The sequence below is a fragment of the Vanacampus margaritifer genome, chromosome 2, assembly GCF_051991255.1.
Source record: "Vanacampus margaritifer isolate UIUO_Vmar chromosome 2, RoL_Vmar_1.0, whole genome shotgun sequence".
Lineage (NCBI taxonomy): Eukaryota > Metazoa > Chordata > Actinopteri > Syngnathiformes > Syngnathidae > Vanacampus > Vanacampus margaritifer.
Window position 1 is genome coordinate 14,746,195 of NC_135433.1, and position 20,848 is coordinate 14,767,042.

Genomic DNA, 20,848 nt, shown 5'->3' on the forward strand with positions numbered 1-20,848 from the left:
CGTGATAATTATCATGTAAAAACAAGACAATTATAATTTAAAAATGTGAAAATCGTCATGTAAAAATGAGAAAATTATCATGTAAAAACAAGAAAATGATCATGTAAAAATGTGAAAATAATGTAAAAATGAGATAATTATCATGTTAAAACGAGAACAATATCACATAAAAGCAAGAAAAAATGTTTTTACGTGATGATTTTCTTATTTTTACATGATAAAAAATTATGTTTTTACAAAATATTCACATTTTATAATAAGTTAAATGTTTTTACATAATACATTCCAATTTTCTACATGATAATTTCCTCGTTTTTACACAATTTTCTCATTTTTACATGATAATTTTCTCATTTTTACATGATAATTTTCTCATTTTTGTATAATTTTCTCGTTTTTACATGATAATTTTCACGTTTTTAGATATTTTTTTGTTTTAACAATATTGTGTTAGAACATTAAAATCAATTTCATGTTAAAACGAGAGTTATGTTAAAACGTGAAAACGATCATGTTAAAATGAGAAAATTATCATGTTAATATAAGAAAATTAGTAAGTAAGAACATGAAAATTCTCATGTTAAAACGTGAAAATTAATTACATGAAATAAATAACTTAATAGATTTTAATAAATTCATTCTTATGTTAAAACGTGAAAATGTAAAAACATGAAACTTATGTAATGTTTTAATATATTTATCATGTTAAAACAAGAAAATTATCATGTAAAAACATGAAACTTATGTAATGTTTTAACATATTTATCATGTTAAAACAAGAAAATTATCATGTAAAAATGTGAAAATGATCTTGTAAAAATGTGAAAATGATCATGCAAAAATGTGATTTTTTTAATAAATAAATTATTTAATTAATTTCAATGTTAAATAAATAAATTTTGTGTCTAAACATAATATTTACCATGTAAAAATGAGAAAATTATCATGTTAAAATGAGAAAATTATCATGTTAAAACGTGAAAGCTATGTTAAAACATGAAAATGATGTAAAAACGTAAAAAAATATGTAAAAACGAGATAATTATTATGTTAAAACGTGAAAAGTATGTACAAAATGTAACATTATTTTTATTTAACATTCAAAAATCCATGTGAACTATTTCTATTATTTAAAAAAAAATTCCATTTCATTGAATTTTCTATGAAGAAAATTTGAGGGTCAATTTATAACATATAAAATTTTGATTAATCGTGATTCAACTATTAAAGTCATGCGATGAATTACGATTAAAAATGTTCATCGTCTGATGCCCCTTTTTTTAGGGGCGTCAGGCGATTAAAATTTTTAATTGGAACTAATCACATGACTTCACTAGTTAACTAACAATTTTTTATATCTGTTCTAAATTTACAATAAGGCTAGGTTTTCATATTCTTGTTAGCAAAAGTGAAAAAAATTGCTAAACTAATAGAAATAGTTCAAATGAATTCTTTCAAATGACGTCTATAGCCACCAATGGCAGCAAATGAGTTAATGAAATGAATAAAATTATTTTTATGTTAAATAAATACATTTTAATGTTTTAACATATTTATGTTAAAACGAGAAAATAATCATGTAAAAACTTGAAAATGATCATGTCAAAATGAGAAAATTATGTAAACACGAGAAAATTATGTCAAAATGAGAAAATTATGTTAAAACGTGACCCAGAGTACTGTGTGACATCTGTTGAAGTTTTTAGACCCCCGTGGTGTTGAGCAAAGGCGGAGAAATCGCCTGATCCGACGTGTATACGTTAACCCTGGGCCTAATTTCATGTGGCATGTTGACTCGTACGACAAATGAATATGAATCAATGATAATTTTACATGATAATTTTCACGTTTTTACATAAGTTTCACGTTTTTACATAAGTTTTTTATCATGTTAAAACATGAAACTTATCATGTAAAAACAATGTTAAAACATGATATGGATCTTGTTTTTTTTTCTTGGTGTGACAGCAATACGCTTCCATAAATACGCTTCCGTAGAAAGCAATTTAATCAGCAAACACACCCTTAATTAGCTTTACAATTAATTTTTTATTATGGCACTTTTTACATGTTTACACACTACAAATGACTTTGAGGCTTCCGTGGGCCCTCGTACAGCATTTGAAGACCAAAAAGAATGTTACATTTGCCGTGAAATTAGCTTTTTTTTCTTTCTCTTTTTTTTTTTAAATCAAATTTGTATACCAAGCAAAATTAACAATCCAGTTTGTCAGATTTTATTGCATTTTCAGGACACAAGTGTCACTCTCTATGAATCCTTAAACCAAACCAATCTTAACAAGCTTAAAAATGTTTATTGACAGCCACAATAGAGTTACTGTATGTTCATCCAAATACTCTTTAGGGTTTGTTTTTTTTAAGGACAAGATGCAATGCAGTCATTTCTTTTTAATTAGCATTTAGCATTAGCATTTATCTGTAACGTGAGCACTGTGGATCTCTATTCAAGTAAAATATTAAAATAAACCCCCAAAATATTCATCCATCCATACAAACAGGTGCAGGCTCCAAGAGACGCCAAGGTAAACAGGTTGCATTCGTTGGCACACCAGGAGTCACATGTACATTATTTACATTAAATACGCAAGTGGACATGCAGTTCCTTGAAAAGAAGCTTGTGGAAAAATAAACATATGTCACATTCTGTTGAGCATTTCGTCTCCGGGAAGCATTCTGTGATCTGTATTCATTACAAAACATGCTACTAGACCAGGGGTGGCCAAGTTCGGTCCTCGAGAGCTACTATCCAGCCTGTTTTGCATGTCTCCTTCCTTCAGCGCAACTGAATCTAATGATCAGCTCATCAGCAAGCTTTGCAGAAGCCCGATAACAATCCTGATCATGAATCAGGTGTGTTAGTGGAGAGAAACATGGACAACAGGCTGGATAGTGGCTCTCGAGGACCAAACTTGGCCACCCCTGTACTAGACCAACTCCAACGGGAGTCGTGGTAAAGCTGACTGAGTGGTCTCCCGTGCCAGGCAGCGATTAATCAAGCAGTTCTTCAACGCAAACCTGATAAATGTGGCATTCAGGAAGTGGCGGATTTTTGCGATTCAGGCTCAGTTCCCCGCTGAGTCCTGGATGGGAAGTGCAGCAGACCCTCAAGTCCGGTTGAGGGCCAGGAGGATGGCGGTTTTGAGGCGGTTTTAGGTCCGAACCCAGCTGAGAGGCACCCAGAAACACTCACGTTCCAATCTTTCCAAAATACTCTGCAGTTCTGTGCAGGCGCTGGCCGAGTCCTCCTTGATCAGGACCCGGTCGACCAGATGTCCATACTGCTGATCCATCTGGACGGCCGACTGGCGCATCTCCTGGAGGTCCTCGTCCTGTTGAGACAGTCCCAAGAAGTCATATACCTGTATCATAATCTCTTTGACCTACCAATAAAATTCATGTTCTACTCTAAATCTACTAAAGCCTGAAAGTCTGAAGATGAGTTGACAACAGGGACTGGTAGAAAGGTAGCAAGGAACATATTTGTATGAAGAACTTGAGAATCTGGGGCATTGAGGAAATGCTTCCGGAAACTCACCGTAACGCGGCCTTGCTCCGCCCCTCCCGGCGAGGTGGCAGGGGTGCGTCGCCGTCTGCTTTCGGGAACCCGTGGTTTGACAAAAACCACGTAGGGCTTGAACTCCGCTGTCCGCAGCCTTCTCAAGGCCTGCAGTGTCGGGGGAAAAACATCAGAAGAGGAATTCCCAAGGGTGATTGCGGTTGTATGAGCACGAGTAGAACTTGCAGATACCTCAGGCTGAACATCTACGATGCACATTTTGTTCTTGGCCTGCACGGAGCGGATGGCCTCGATACTGGTGCCGTACTGGTTCTCCTTGTACTCGCCGTGCTCGATGAACCTGAAAACCAGAGCCACACAACCATTTAGCCGACAAACAAATACGTGTGTATATTTTACGCCATACTATTACATAATTTCATTTTAAATAGCAATTTTTTTTCTGGGCAGGAGGCTCAGCCACAGTTTGCATATTACCGTCACTGCCCCTTATCCAAAAATCCACATTTAAATATTTAATGAGAAGACCGCCTCCCCTTCCAAAAAAAGTCCCATTTAAATATATATTTTTTGTTCTTTTTATGTCTGTATCGTCCTAAAAGACAGTTTAATTCCCATAGAAAATAGAAAAATCCTGGAATTTTGCCACCCTACTTGTTGTTGAGGACGTCGGTGTCAAACTGCTGCTTGGTGACAAAGTGATACTCCACACCTTCCTTCTCATGAGGTTTCTTGGGCCTGGTGGTGTCTGCAGGATCACCCAAAAATGGTTTAAGAGCAAGAACAACTGAAATTAAATTTAGAGACTCGTGGAGACTCACGTGGTACCGCCACCGCATAGCGATGCGGGTTCTCAGCGATCACCCGCTGCTTGAGTTCATTGATTCGCGCCCCGAGAGAACCTTTAACAACGAGAAACAGTCCCAGGTGACGCTTGTTAAGAGGAAGAACCACAAAACAGTGAGCTCAAGTTGTTTTTGAATCTGAGAGAGGACTAGACGATATGACCTTTTTTCATGAAAATATGATTTTGCATTTTAATCTATTATTTACTCTTCATGGTTTGGAATCACATATGTCAAATAATCCCCCACCCACCCAAAGACCAATCACAGCTCAGCTTGCGAACATCACTTGACCAAACCGAGAAAACCGTGATTAGACATTAGCTGAGCCCTGAGCAACTGTGATGTCATTTTCACTCGACAGCAAAATGGCCGCTACCTGAGATGGATAAAAACGGCTGGATTTTGTTATTTACCTCATATTCCACTAACACAATGTTAATCTGAATGTTGTACTTCGACTAGTGGGATCGCATAGAACAAATTTTTGTAACAAAATGATTTGAGTTGACTAACTAAATTAAGTGTCTATGCTACATTACTATCCAAAGTGAATATGTACTTGTAGCCTTGTAGGCATAGCTAGCGAGCTAACTTACAATGGCACGAATATCTGTATTCAGTTTATAGGGTCTTTAAAAAAAAGCATCATCTTGAATGATGAACTTGATCAAATCGATACATTGCCGAGCCCTACGCGATCTGAAGAAGAAGGAAATCCCAACAACCATGCAGGTGTTTCCTAAAACTGTGGAGCTAGCCAATGTAGCTAATGAGACAGTCCCCGACTTTCTAGTGGTTCCCCCAGCTTACCAATCAGAACCACCAGTCGAGGCCTCTCATTGGGCCGCTGCTGGTAGCGAGTCACCTCCTCGTAGGTCAGGAAATCAGAGTCTGCCGGGTCGGAGCCGTCGCTCGAGGAGCCTTGTCGGTCTTTCCGACTCAGGCGGAAGCTCCTGCGCAGACCGGCTGATTTGGAAAATGGTCGGAGTGACAGGAACAGATGGCATAAAAAGGGTAAGATGGACACCACACAAAAAATGTCAAAACTTGAACTTTGCTACTCATTTCCATGCATTGTGGATTGCTTTGTTATATGGTATTGTCATCAAACAGTGATTCTCAAAGTGTGGTATGCGAATTCCCTTAAGTGATACACGAAAGAATCACTGACTTCAATTTGTCATTTTTTCCAATTTTTTTGTGTGCATATTGTTGCATATTATCAAACTTTTGTTTAAAATCTAGTAGTTAAATACAGTTTAATTGTACGGTATAAAACGTTTAATTATCATCTTTTAGAATTGATTGTTTATTAAGAAAAAATTTTTTTTAACTGAATTATTATTCAAGAACTTTTTATTATTCATCTATATTAAGTGCAGAGTTCATTTTCAAAATGTGCATAATGTTACAGTGGCTTATAATAAAATGTTATAAACCACTGTCTCATTGTTTATGAATACTTGTTATTTTAATTTTGATGTTGGTCTTTCTGGTGCTCCTTGGAGAACCGCGCATTTTTTTGAGCTGTCATGTGATGTAAAAAGTTTGAGAAGCACTGTGCTACAAGTCTGAAACAGGACAGATGGACCCGACCCTGAGCCCCGCCCCACAGTCGGGTCCGTCTGTCGTCCGGACGGTGGACTACACATCCAAAGGAAGCCGGCCACCGTACCTGAATAAAATTCCCAGGAAAACACCTGACCACAGGAGGGCGCCACTGCGTTACACTTAGGAGAGACTACAACTGGCGTTAGAGCTTCACCTCACTTAGCCTCACACGTGCACACCAGGAAGGTGAACGAGCAGCAGACGTGCCTGGTAGAGTGTGCAATGCGTCCAACGTGGCAGGAGGGCCCTCATGGGGTGGTGGCTAAGGGTGGGATTTGCTTGGTGGTAGGGCGGGGCACTGGAGCACTGCAGCAGATGCAGATGCAGGCAGGAAGTGGGGATCGGTCGGGAAGGCATGGAAGGGGAACTCGGCAAAGGGGAAGGGAAGGGAGGGTTGGGGGGGGTGTAGGGCTCCAAGCAGGGTGCTGAATGTACCGGAAGCATAAATGTTGCTTATAAGGTGACACTACCAGCTGTTTGGATGTTCCCAATGATAGCATTCCAGCAGGATGGAGGGAAGCAGACGGCTCATGTTTGGCTGAGGGGCGGCAGTTCAGAGGAAGGGTTGAAGTCGAGAGCCCCTTTCACACTGCATGCCAAGGAAATGGCGAGCAAAATTTCTGTGGACTCACGGTACTCGCCCAACCTTGAAAGCTCCTATTTTTCAAACAACATACTTTCCTCCTTCTTCAACACTTGACTCATAGTGGCACTTTGCTCATTTGTAAAACTCTGCAGTGCCCTCATCGCTTTATTCGTCATTGTAGCTCTGCACATATCAATTAAAATTGATCAGTATTGCTACACAATTGCTCATTTTATATTGTATTAAAGAGACATTTGACTTTTTAGTGTTAGAGGCCAACTTTCGAGGTAGTGTTAGATGCGGCATGGCAGCTGTGAAAGGGAAGAGTGAAAAGTCAGGACTACAGGTATAGTTTTACACAGATTTTCTGCAAAATTCTGCAGGTTTATTCATCTGTTCCTTGAATTCAGAAGCTGTATTAGGCCTTCCACACAGTCAAATTTTATATCTTGGATGCCGGGAATGTCGCGAGTTGACGTCACCCCTACGTACTCTTAACACAGAACAGCGTGCAAAAAAAAGCTGGCTTCTTTATTCATTATTTAGGAATTAACTTTATTAATCAATATTTCAGTATCTAGACCTTTTGTTGCTCAAGTTAAGAGGCTTCTGGCTCTCCATCAATTTGGTCATCTTACGTCTACCAAAGATTGCAGTATCATGCCCAAAAACCCACGGGTCAGCTGTGTTCAATGTAAACCATTTCTAGAAATGGTGGGCTAGATGATGAACTTCCAAAACCACCTGATGAAGAAAACCTGTGGGCCAGTCATGTTCCCCTTTAAAACTTCCTCTGATTGTCTGATTAGAAACTAGCTTGAGGCCACACAGTACCTACATCAGCAACCAATCTCCACAAAATCAACATCTTTTGGTACGCCCTCCACAAGTACAAACATCCACAAAAAAAAGAGCTACGGAACAAACACCAGAAATTTGTTTGGTGAAAACTGTTTTTATGCATCTATCGCTCTATCCTGGACCCTTCCACAGCAACCCTCAACCCTGCAGCCAAACATCTGGGACCTCCCCCAGGGCCCGTTGCATCCGGGGAACCAGCCAAGTGCCATGAAGTGCAAGATAAGAAGGGTGTACACGCTCTCACCTATGTACTGTCCATTGAAATAGCCCTCACAGTCACAGTCGTCTGTAGGGAGGGAAGCAGGGAAAAGAAGGGATGGGTAAGCAACGCGGGTGTCGGACACCTTGGAAACGTTACAGAGGAGGCGGGATGCAGATAATGAAGGAAGGACAGGATGAAAAAGTGGCAAAAAAATTCATCTACAGCCACAGGTGGGACAACATCAATTTCGCCTATGTGGTTTCTGGTAGCATGCTGAAATAGTGGTTAGCATTATCTATCGCACCATTCTGGAGTTCTGGATTTAAATTCTTCAAATATTCCTTCCACATTCCAACACGTGCACATTCCATGCATGTTAGCTTTATTGAAGACTGTGTATGAGTTGTTGTTTGTCTATGTTTGCCCAACATTGGCTGATGACCATTCATCCATCCATCCAATTTCTTAACTGCTTGTCCTCACAAGGGTCGCGGGGGTGATGGAGCCTATCCCAGCTGGCTTCGGGCAGTAGGCGGGGTACACCCTGAACTGGTTGCCAGCCAATCGCAGGCTGATGACCAGTCCAGAGAAAATGGACGGTATCGTTATTGCTCACAGTGCAATAACGATACGGTGATATCAGGTATTGATACTGTCTGATATCATGTAGCCATCAATTATCACATCATTAACTCTTTTACTGCCAAGGACGTTAAATGACGTTTAGTAAAAACCTACGGAGGGCCGCCCGCCAAGGACGTTAAAAGACGTTCTCCAATTTTTTTTATTTTTATTTTTTTGGAAACGGGTGGAGGAAAGCCTTGGCCATCTGTGGTGAAAGTTTCAAGCAGATCTAGTTAGCCTAATGACTATTTTTGGCCAATAGATGGCAGCGATGACTCTCTTTTGGCAAGATTGGGTAGGCGTCAGTAGAAGACGTGAGGCGGAGCTAGAGGGGACAATGGCTGGGGATGGGAAGCGAAAATGGCGACCGGTTGCAAGCAGCTCGCGCTTGAGCATTTTTTTCAAAGACGAAAAGCATCGACCAGTGCTAAAGAGCACATTGATGATGATGGTGACTCCGAGGTTGGAAGCGTTGACGCGGCAGTAGAAGACGTGAGGCGGAGCAGGATGGCTGAGAAAGAGAACAATGGCGACCGGTTGCAAGCAGCTCATCGACCAATGCTAAAGAGCACAGTGATGACGACGATGATGATGATGATGGTGGCTCCGAGGTTGACGCCGAAGTTGGAAGCGTTGACGCGGCGGCTATGACCACGTCATAAAGCCTCACCGGCTAGCGATGCTAACACCGGAAAACGCGGAGCACAACCGAGCACTTCTGCACAGGCGGACGTTCAATCGGACGATGAAGAGTACCCCGAGTCCAATGCATATTCATCGGAGGAGTGGGTACAGTCTGCGACTTGCTATTCCCCGGAAAAAAAGGCCGTCAAGAAAGTGTAACGTCTGCACGCGAAACTTTTTTTTCTGATGAAAGATGAGAGTTCAATCTTTCATTTGGTAGTATGTGTGTTTCCATAGTCCAAACACAACATTTTCTGTGGACCTTGAAAGATCAGTCAAAATGCTTAAAACGGCTGGCACTGGCGGCATCCCTTTTCTGAAAACGTCTGGCAGTCAAAGAGTTAATGTAGCGTGCGTTATCAATAAATATCACAATATCGTTCTCTGCAGTTGTTCTCACCCCTAATCTAGATGATGAACATAAACTATGACACACACACATTATACAGTAGGCTAATATTCAAGTGGGAAGGGGGATTAAGTGGGAATAGCTGTTGGAATATGATAACACATACAAACAAGCTTTTACCTTTGAAATCGTGTCTATTATGTCTGTACTCACCTTTGTCACATGCTTGATCATCTGAGACAGAAAATAAGGCAAAATAACACAATAGAAGAAGAACATGAGAAGAAAAAGAAACATTTACTGGACATGATTGTCCTAATTTAAAGTGGAAAAAAACATTGTGGTACTGTGCAAATGTTTTTGTCCAGCTCATCATCATAGTCGGAGATGATGGTGGTTTTAGTTTCCGGTTAGTGGAGAGGCCGTCTGTGGCAGCATTTTGTGCAAACTACAAGCTATCAAGTTAAGACAGAGGTTTATTCATGTTTTTAACAGTTTCATTTTAGATTTGGTCTAAAGTTGATCATGTGTTTAGCCATGTTAAGTCCTGATTAATTTTGGTGGGTGATGTAGGGTGGAGATAGCCAACTATGTTAGCATCTCACACTACCCGCTAGCTATCGCGTGTTGGGACTTTTCTTTTTTTGTTGTTGCTTAAAACAGATACATGTTGGATTGAAAAATATGCCTCATACAACTCGTTGAGCGTTTTTGCATTTTAGTAGGTTTCTCATGCTAGCCACTAACTTTCAAATTGAGACTGTTTTATTGTTTTTAACAGACTAAAGCATGTCTCAAAATTCAAAAAACATATTTAGCTATGTCCAGTGTTGTTTTATTTTGTGTGAGACTGGTTAACCTCTGGTGATATTTTTTTTGATGTGATAAAAATCCAAATTGACATATGTTGGATTAAAAGCGCTAAAAGTCACTAGTGGGAGAAAGAAGCAGCGGGCAGGGCCCCCAGCTGGGCCGGAGTGGGAATTAAGAGTGGCAGAGGGTGGCTGCCATGTCACTAAGCCACGGTGGCCTCCCCCCTGCTGCTCATAATCGGATAGCCTGCAAGCTTACATCCCATTCTGCCCCACACCCCCAACCAACACAGATTGAGCCACCCCTCACCTGGCTGCATGTACATAGACCACCAGCGGAACAACATAAGGAAGCGGGAAAGTGACCTATTTAAGCTGTCATCGGACAGATGGAGATTCATTCATATTATTATTAGTACATGAAGCTCTGGGAAACTTACAGGAAGGTGTTTTGGGGGACTTGAGATTGGGGAGTGTGCCCACTTTCATCCTGTAGGCCAATCGCCTGGTGAGGAGGAGGAAGGAAGAAGCATTAGGGACATTTTAGGAAATAATGGATTGTTAGGAAGAGAGTATCATGAAAAATAACAGAAGTTTATCCATCTTTCATTGGCCTTTTTCACACAAAAATCCTGCAAAAATAAATGTAGCGCTGTAGCTCTGGATTGGACATTTGCCTGTCATACAAAAATCCTACAAATTGTGGGATTGTAAAAAAACAGCACACAACAATACATGTAATGCTTACCTCTCCTGGAAGTGTTTGGATGGGATGAGTCCGGCGCGCAGGTTGCTGTCGCCCACACGCTTGGCCTGCCACCATGTCGGGTCATCCTGGGTCACTACCTGCAGGATGTCGCCCCGTTTGAAGGGAAGTCCCGCCTCCTGGCATGGTGTGGCCTTGTCCTCCAAAGGGATGTAGTCAAACAAGGCTCTCAAGTACACCTGGATTGAGTAGATATTTATAACCCGTTGAAGTATCACCATTGCTTCAGTTTATTGGAACTTGACTGGGCTGAGTGGTTTATTTGGACCATCATCTTGCCAAATTGCAAATGAGGTACAATATGTTGCTGCTTCTTCCTGTATCACGCTCACAAATCAGCACCCAAACATTTGATATTCACAATCCAGGTTACTTGCTGTAAGAACTTTGGACATACCAAATCGTAGGTCGCAGAAACATCAATCGCCTAAAACACAGAAACCCTTCTTCTTTTTTTTAATCATTTATATTTACATTCTTATTTTTTCCATTTTTTTCTTTTCATATTTTTCTTTTTTTTTCAGTTTTCATCAGATTGACTTTAAACTTGGCAGATATGTAGTTAGTAGTTAGTAGGGGTGTGAATTGCCTAGTACCTGGCGATTCGATTCGTATCACGATTCATAGGTCACGATTCGATTCGATACCGATTAATCCCGATACGAATCTATAAAATCATTTTTGAGATTTTTTTATTTTTTTATTTTTACTCAAATTTAGAAAATACTAATCAGTAAACTTGTACATGTACACTGTAAGATTTGTATGAAAATGTTTGTTTGTTTTTATCTGAAAATTCAGGCTTATAACTGAGCCACTGCATTTAACAAACAGGTTGCAGTCTGTTTCATGTTCGAACAGCACTGAAATAAAATATGAAGGCTTAATGTTCCATTAATATAACATTCTTCCATGCTTAATGTGTAAATACTAACCCTAAGTAAGACGTTTTGTTGAATATTCCCTTAAAAATTGATATTTAAAATCGATTCGGCCACATATCAAATCGATTCGAGAATTGCGCGCTGTAATATCGCGATATATTGCCGAATCGATTTTTTCTAACACCCCTAGTAGTTAGTGTCTCAACTGATTCAACTTTAGTCGTAATTGTCCTTCATCTTAAGGAGATCACTCAATGTCAAAGTCTTCACATAACAACATGAAAAATGTATTTCCAACCGACAACTTCAAACCTGGGACAAAGGCTTCTTCGATACTCTACTTTGTAAATACACCATGATATAATGACGCAATGGCCATAAACGTTTATTACATGAATAAATCAGCTCTTTGGCAAGCTTCCCGTGGTGGAGGCTCACCTTGCTCTCCCTCAGTCGGTCTTCCTCTTTAACAGCAGGAATGATCTTCAGAGTGATGGAGCCCTGCGACTGTGACTGGACCAGAAGAAGAAGCGTTCAAATAAGAGCAAACATGACCTCCATCCGTTTTGACTCACCAGCAGCTGACTGATCTCATCGGGCCTCTTGTGGACCACCGAGATGCCGTTGACTTCCCTGAGTTCGTCGCCTACATGGACCAAACCTGCGAAGAACCACAAGGGCGACCGTGAAAAGAAACAAAAATCAACTCGAGGCTGTTGATGGGATTTATCTATTTACTTTGACAACTCCCTGCTATGATGTCTGCGAGCACAACAATGAAACCCAAGATGCTAATACTGATCAATACTCATAATAGACTCAAGAGCATGTTATAATATGGGGATCGTCCTTTTGATTCTTTAGCTGTCTTGGTCTTCAACTCTGTGTCTTTTATCACTAAAGCTAATAATAGACAGTGGATCATTATAAATCAGTTGGCTTCTAAAATAAGCTACAAAACAGCTACTTTGTCTCTCAAGGGAGGCAAAAGCAAATCATTTGAATCCAAATTGCTGACAGGAGATTAGTCAGTTATGGTGGAAAAAGGAGAATTTACGAAGAGTTTCTCAAGTATTGCAAAATTGCCTCTTGGTCAGACTAGTATTGGGTTTTAGGACAAATGTTATGGGTTAGGGTGATTATTGAGTGTTGAGGTAGAGAGCGGGTAAGGAGGAGTGGTAAACGGTAAGGTTTAGGGTGTAGCAGTGTAAGGTGATGGATTTAAGCAAAACATATCCTTAGTGGTAAAGTTTTATTCTGTGTTAATGTAATGACTTAAATGAAGGTGTTAGAAGTTGAGTTAAGGTTTAGTTTAAGGTTCACTTCACAATTTACCGCTTCTGTCCGCCGCACCCCCTCTCATGATACGAGCCACAATTACAGCCCCGGTGGCCTCATCCCTCCTGATGGTGGCGCCCTGAGGTGCAGGCATAGAGGAGGAACGCAATTCAAATCTGATCTGCGTGACTCTTGATCACTCCATCTTTTATTTTGTATGTGCATCACCACCGACCAGAGGCTCTTTGTTCTTGACCAGACGCACAATCTTCACCGACTCCTCCTCCAGTTCATCGTCGTAGTCGTCTGGCAGTGGCGGCAGGACGGGATCGAAACTCTTCTGGGCCACCGTGTCGTGCACGGACAGAAGGGCCTGGGGGGGGATACCACAAACAGGCAACTTCGGCTACGACATGGATGGTGGATGTGCACATTATTTCGATTATACTATAAGGTTTCTCAGGGATGAAAATCTGTTCTATGCGCATGATAAAAGATGTCTGCTAACAGCAAACATTCTGACAGAGTTAGCTTAGCCTCTCAAAACAAAGTCTGTTTACAGCGAAGATCCTGTTTACAGCACCACCAACTTTTTTCCGTATTTAAAAGTTACTGATATCCCAAAACAGCCAATTACAATTGAAATAGCATCACTACTATCTGTACCACCAATCAGCAGTGACTGACACGTGCGGCAACTGATCGCCGGCGGCTTACTTTGAGATGCGGCGATGTGAGCAGATGCAGCAGCTCCCGCTCCTCCGCGCTCATCGAGCGACTTTGCAACTCGTCTGTCACCTGTCAATCACACACACACTCAAATCAGCTTCCTGCCAAGCGGCACTCGGAGTTGAGTGGTCACTGAGTGGGGAGCCTGGCCCAGGTCAGCACTTTTGCCAGGGCTGCTGGATGCTGGCACCCGGGGATGAGAGACACGCCTGGTGATGACTCGGCACTTTTTTACAGCCTTAAGCAGTTCTTGAAATGCTTCTTGGCCGGAGACTACTCAGGGTTATTACCTCCGCCAAGGACATTATTATGTCCTTTATTATTATTTTGAGTGTGCGTGTGTGTGTGTGTTTTAGTGGACGTACATCTTCAGCGAGAGAGAAGACGCTGTGCAGGACAGGAGTTGGACTTTGTCTCTCATACTGTCTCAGCCTCTCGTGGATCTGGTCAGGAATGTAAATACAGTATTAGAGTTGTATAGAACATTAAATGTGATGTAAGTATGAAATATTAGTGTTGTTTAGGGCATTAAATATGGTACACTGGAATTGCAAAAAACAATAAATATGATGTACATTTTGTACCTTAGATTTGTACGACGCATTAAATATTGTACAATAGAGTTGTATAGCACATTAAATAATGTACATTGTTTTTGTATAGGACAAAAATGATGTAAATATGGTACATAAATAGAACAATAAAAAGGATACATTGGAGTTGTATAGAACATGAAATATGATGGTCCTAAATATGGTACATTAGAGTTGTATATACTGTAGCTTTGAGTATTCAACATTCAAAATTTTAAGAACAATTAATATGCCATTCGTAAAGCACATTTAAGCTGTATATAACAATAAACAGAAAGATTTTAAAGTTGTTTAGAGCATTAATTATGCTGAAGGTACATTCATAGCGCATGACACATGAAATAAGATCGATATGTGGTACAAGGAAGGCCACATTAGAATTGTATAGAGCACCAAATATTTAGAATTGTATAGAACTTTAGATCTGCCACATTAGAGTTGTACAGACTATTAACTGTATTTGAATTGTGAGAATGGTTGTTCGTCTCTGTGTGCCCTGCGATTGGCTGGCAACCAGTTCAGGGTGTACCCCGCCTACTGCCCGAAGCCAGCTGGGATAGGCTCCAGCACCCCCGCGACCCTTGTTAGGAAAAGCGGTCAAGAAAATGGATGGATGGATGGATGAATTGCACAGTCAATTATTAACTCATTCACTGCCATTGACGGCTATAGAAGTCAAAAATTCATTTGAACTATTTGTATTAGTTTAACTTTTTTTTCCCACTTTAGTTAACAAGAGTATGAAAACCTAGATTTTTTTATTGTACATTTAGAAGAGATCTAAAATGTGTGATTAATCGTGAGTTAACTAGTGAAGTCATGCGATTAATTACGATTAAAAAAGTTTAATCGCCTGACGCCCCTAATTTTTTATAATCTTTTCCTTTTTTTTTTAAATCACGTCAAGTGATAAATTTTTTTAATTGTAATTAATTGCATGACTTCAATAGATAACTCACGATTAATCACAAATTTTAGATCTGTTCTAAATGTCCAATATTTTTTTTCCTAGGCTTTCATACTCTTGTTAACAAAAGTGGAAAAAATGTTAAACTAATAGAAATACTGTAGTTCAAATGATTTTTTGACGTCTATAGCCGTCAATGGCAGTGAATGAGTTAATAGTGTGTGTTCCTCACTTTCATCAGGCACGCCAAGCTTCTCTCGCTGAAGACGTCTTTTAGGAAGACCATGTCCTCCTTGTGGTTGGCATCGGGCCGCAGCTGCGAGGTGAGCAGGGCCAATGTCTCGTGGAGCCCTAAGAGGACGAAGAGGAGGAAGAAGATTAAGGAACATGACGGAGGCTGGCCACATTACAGCGCGCGTCTCAATTTACCTGCTCCTGCTGTGAGCACCGGCATGGCTTCTTTCATGGATCCTCCAGGTGAGGAGGAGTATGCCTATCAGGGAGGGAGAGATTTAACTCAAAGTAAAATGTAAAGAAATCGAAATTTAGTTCATGTAGAAATTGCTTGTGACGCTAAACTGAAATGCTATGGAATTTACTGAACTTTTGAAATTTAGATTGTGAAGAAGTTGGACTGGTTTAGTTCAATAGAGGAAATGAAAGGAGCATGGGAAAAAAAGTTAAATATCACATAGTTTGGGAATTTTATTTTGAAAATGAAATCCGTTGGTCTACCCCAGGGCAGCTGTGGCTCCACCAGAGTGTGAATGTGTGAGTGCATTAATAATGTATCCATTGTGAAGCACCTTTAAGTGTACAGAAACGTGCTATATAAATCTGATGCATTATTATTATTATTATTATCTATCCATCTTCTTAACCGCTTGTCCTCACAAGGGTCGCTGGAGCATATCCCAGCTGGTGGGCTACACCCTGAACTGGCTGCCAGCCAATCGCAGGGCACACAGAGACGAACAACCATACTCACAATCACACCTATGGACAATTTGGAGTGTTCAATTAATCTGCCATGCATGTCTTTGGAATGTGGGAGGAAAACCAGAGTGAAAACCCACGCGAGCACGGGGAGAACATGCAAGCTCCACCCAGGAAGGCCGAAGCCCGGACTTGATCTCACATCCTCTGCACTGGGAGGCGGACGTGCTAAACAGTCAACAACCGTGCCGCCCTGTTATTATTATTATTATGTGGGTATTTTAGCAAAGTACTCTACTAATGTTATGAATTGGTCAATAAATGTGGTAGGAGGAGTTAAAAAAGTAAAATATCGCTTTTAATTTGGGAATTTTATTGGGGGATACATTTTTTATAAAATAATAATTTTTATAATGTGAAAAACTCATGTTTGAGTGGTTTAAACCAGGTGAGAAATGTGGTAGCAAAAAATGTTGGTGGAATAATACAAATTGCTCATACAGCATTCGCACAATGATGGAGCTTGTAAAAAAGTTTTTTTTTTTTAATTTAAAAAAAATTATATGGCCCATAAGAGTGAACTGCACTTATGAAATATGCCAGGACGTCCATGTCAGCAGCTCCACAAATAGACTCAGACACTTTCTGGGTGGCGTTCCAAAAAAAATGACGTACTCTGCACTCAAATCTCATTAGCAGCTTAGCGGGTGGATCACACAAACATGATGACGTTCACCAGGGCAGATGATTGGATGTCACATTTTCAAGATCGCCCTCAAAGTAGCCCCCCTCAGAAGTACTGATTTGAATACCAACTAGGACCTCCGCCAAGGCCCAATACTCCTCGTGAATGGCAACAACAACAAAAAAAGCTGCTGTCTTTATAGCATATTCCTTACAAGGGAGAGGAGAACTTATAAAGAGCAGACACGGTATGCAGTATACATGGTTCAGTGATAAACGTACAAACATTTCAAGCTTTTTGGTGTATTAATACCTTATTTGCCTCTTTTGTTTTTTATTTCATTAAATATCTTTTTTGCATTTGGATCCACCCCAAAAGCCAAATTTTGACATTTAAGATCAACATCATGACAGGCCGGCGCACCCCAAATCCCTCACACACCCTCAATTACGTTCAAAGGAATCCCATCACCGCCAACAGAGTTGGCGCACCCCTCGCCCCTGCCCACCCGTGAAAAAAAGACAAACCTTGTTAACATCCGGACAGATATGATGCATCCCCTTCTCGCCCACAACCAACTAAAAGGCTAATAAGCTAACTGCAGTCATTTGAGGAACTTCCAGAAGATGCTGCTGACCATAATACCCTTAAAAAGCAACCATGTGACGTGAATTTAACCATAACCGTAGATGAACATCAACATGCACTGTTAGGGTTGTAGAATGTGAAAAAGTGTCATCGAGTGTAACACAACACAACGCGTCTGTTTTGTTAGCGTTTTGTTAGCAGCATTGCACCAGAAAAATAAATAATCAAAGTCAAGCTGTTCCAAGCTGGCAGTCGGCTAAGACACACTACACACTCTACTGATGACACATAATCCACGAGTATTAAGTGTCTGCATGTTACACAAAACAAAAGGCATATGTCTGTTAGTATTGTTGGCAAAATATTGTAATAATAGTCGGTATTCCTGGCAAAGCAAAACTATCACACCGTCATACGTGATATTATCAGCATTCATTACAAAGTTTCACTGTATCGTGATATGATTGGTATCGTTATTGTGATTATACTGTAATATTGTAATCCTTAATGTGTATTTTTGGAAATGTATTGCATTCAGATCATATTGTGATGCTATCATAAGACACTGCTGTGATAATATTGTAATATAATACTATGTGTACTGTCGATAAATGTATCCATTTAATATCGGTCATTGATTGTCATGAAAATATAATATTAAGATTGTGGGCAAATTATTATTATTATTTTTCAATTTTATTTTATTTATTTATTTATATTTATTTTTGGGAGATGGGCAAATTATTTTGATATCTGTATTACTGAAGAAATATTGTGATATCTTATAGTGACGCTGCCGGTCTTGAATGGCAAAGTATGCTAATATTGCATCGTGATACCATGTGTATAGATGACAATGATGTACGATATGTAGCGAATGTGTCAGTGGAAAAGTATGGTGGGGATATTGTATCCGGTATTTGCAATTGTATTGTATTACGATACTATCGGTATTGTTGGCAAGGCGTCGTAATAATTTATTGTAATCAGTAGATATCGTTGTCAAAGTATTGTGACGATATCGTATTGTGATGCTATCTGTAGGTTTGACAAAGTACCATGATGGTTTGTATCAATGTTTCTCCAACATTATATGCTATCGATATTGACAAAGAATTGTGATTATTGTTTACAGAGTATTGTGGTTGTGATCATATGGTATATTGATCCTCGTCATCATCAGTATTAAAAAAAAAAAAATAAATTAAGTTGCAAAGGTTGAATCCAGGCAAGAGTCCAATTGCCTCATGTACAGTATTGTGATACTCTTGGTATCGTTTACAAAGAATCATAATGATTGTATTGTGATTCTGTTGTAATCTTGACAAAGTATCTTCATGTATAGTGATACAATCCGTAACATTTACAAAGTATTGTGGTGATATATTTCAATTGGATGGGCACCTTGACAAAATACGATAGTATATAGACGTTACCAAAACGATCACTGTACGATGCATAATACTTAATGACTACATAGTGTTGTGATAATATCGTACTGCTTTTAGAATATCAATGCAATGACAATATCATAGCGTTGGAATAAGAATCAGCGTTTTGGCCCGGGCATGTTAAAAGCACCATGTTGAACCTTGCGTGATGGCATGGTGTCACTCTTAGATACGGCATTTTGTACAAATATAGACAGCATGTATGGTGAGCACATGTCACGGATGAAGCTAATCCTCTTGTTTGTGCCTCATCATCCTCACCATCGTCATGGTGGTACCTGGCAGGAGGGCGTGGTCCTTGCACCACCCGTAAAAATAGAAGGAAAGTACTGCACCCCCTTTTCGACTGGCATATTAATGCTATTGCTATCCCATCCCCCGCTAACTCCCCCCCACCCGACCCCTCGGCCCCCGTCCTCATCTTCCCTGCGCAGTATCACGCTGCTCTTCCTCGCCGGCAGATGGAGGGACACACAAAAAGGGAAAACAGAGGGATGAAGGGATGAGGGAGCGTCCCATCTGTCTCGTGTCGATGGCGTTAAAAAGACTAAAAACATCAAACGAGGTGTCCTACCTTCTTCTTCTCCTTCTCTCGATGTCTGCAGCCACACTGCTCCCTGGCCGGTCTTTTTTCTTCTTCCTCCTTCTCTTCTGGCTGCTGTGCTCACAAACCTGCTGCACACTTGGAGACCCCCCACCCCCCCTTTTTTAAGCCCCTCCCTCCTTCCGTCCATACCGTTTCTCCCTTTGACATGATGCTAGGCATACACAAATAGTACAGGGATTTTTCGACGTTTTATTTTTGTCACACACATTCATTCAGATGATCAGATGATCAAATGTTGGTGCAATAAGTGGATCAAAATGCAAGAAAGGATTGCTCCTAGGTCCCAAATCAATCAAGAAATCTATTGCAGCATCACAGAAAGCAATGTTTATAGCACTAGTTACTTTGTTGATCCGAACGGACGAAAAAAGTTCATTAAAAATCTAATCAATGGATGAATGTAAAATGTAAACCAAATAAAAACTGCATTAATAAATACTATATAGATACAAAATTATTATTTCCAGCACTTAGCAATAATAATAATAATAATAAATAGTGTTGTTTATTATTATTATTATTATTATTATTATTATGTTGATGATGATGGTGATATACAAAATTTGTGTGAAAAAACAATTATCAAATAAATAAAAACTATATATTAATACATGAATAAATCATACAGATTATTATTATTAGTAGTAGTAGTAGTAGTAGTGGTAGTAGTAGTATATGAATACACAATAAAGTCTTGTGGTTCGATCAGGAGATGTCGTTAATATTTGTCATCCCTGGGCATGTAAAGCCCTTTGAGACACTTTTGTGATTGAGGGCTATATGAATAAACTTGACTTGAATAGATACTTTATGAATTACAGTAAACAAAGACATTTAAAATAAAATATTAAAGAATGAAAAAATTTGTTTTTAAGTAAATTCATTTTTTTTAAATGATAATTAAATATATATATTTTTTAAATGCTACTATTGACTAAAAATGATTATTAAATAAAACTATACAAATGAATCAATAAAATAATACATACTTTATAAATCGTGGCAGAAAATAGATCAGTAATATATACTGTGAATAAATAAAAAAATAAGCACAATAATTAAAATAGATTAAGAACTAAATTCCACTTGTTCATAATCACGCAGGAATAGGAGTTTTTCATTCAGTGTTTTTTGGGGGTTTTTAAGTGCCAAATAGGCCTTTGAGAATACTTTTTTTTAGTGGGTAACTCTTATTGGCAGACACTGTAAAAACTGAAATATACAGTAAGCATGGCAACTGTCTTTTTGTTAGGGTGGTGTGATGGTGTTCATGATGATGTCATCACTAAATGACACATCTTTAGCCTAA

At 39.5% G+C, this 20,848-nt stretch overlaps 1 protein-coding gene across 6 annotated transcripts; it reads right to left on the reverse strand.

Moving 5' to 3' along the window:
* Positions 1–2,029: 2,029 nt before the first annotated feature.
* LOC144044028 (MAGUK p55 subfamily member 3-like) lies at positions 2,030–19,633 on the reverse strand. 6 transcript variants are annotated; one of them, XM_077558198.1, is made up of 20 exons: positions 19,507–19,633; positions 15,713–15,765; positions 15,505–15,595; positions 14,138–14,215; positions 13,761–13,841; positions 13,279–13,416; positions 13,101–13,182; positions 12,341–12,426; positions 12,204–12,278; positions 10,864–11,060; positions 10,556–10,620; positions 9,517–9,537; positions 7,689–7,730; positions 6,062–6,127; positions 5,197–5,352; positions 4,360–4,440; positions 4,193–4,286; positions 3,770–3,878; positions 3,557–3,685; positions 2,030–3,350 (listed from the first exon to the last, which is right to left on the reverse strand). In XM_077558198.1, exons 2-20 carry the CDS (start codon positions 15,736–15,738, stop codon positions 3,171–3,173), a joined length of 1,797 nt encoding a protein of 598 aa, XP_077414324.1. In that variant the 5' UTR covers positions 15,739–15,765; positions 19,507–19,633; the 3' UTR covers positions 2,030–3,170. The 6 variants fall into 6 exon arrangements, with proteins under 6 accessions (XP_077414324.1, XP_077414321.1, XP_077414320.1 ...); XM_077558195.1 differs by having other exon boundaries at positions 15,505–15,623; positions 15,702–15,765; XM_077558194.1 differs by lacking the exon at positions 19,507–19,633 and adding an exon at positions 19,194–19,277 and having other exon boundaries at positions 15,505–15,623; positions 15,702–15,765.
* Between the last annotated feature and the right edge of the window lie 1,215 nt (positions 19,634–20,848).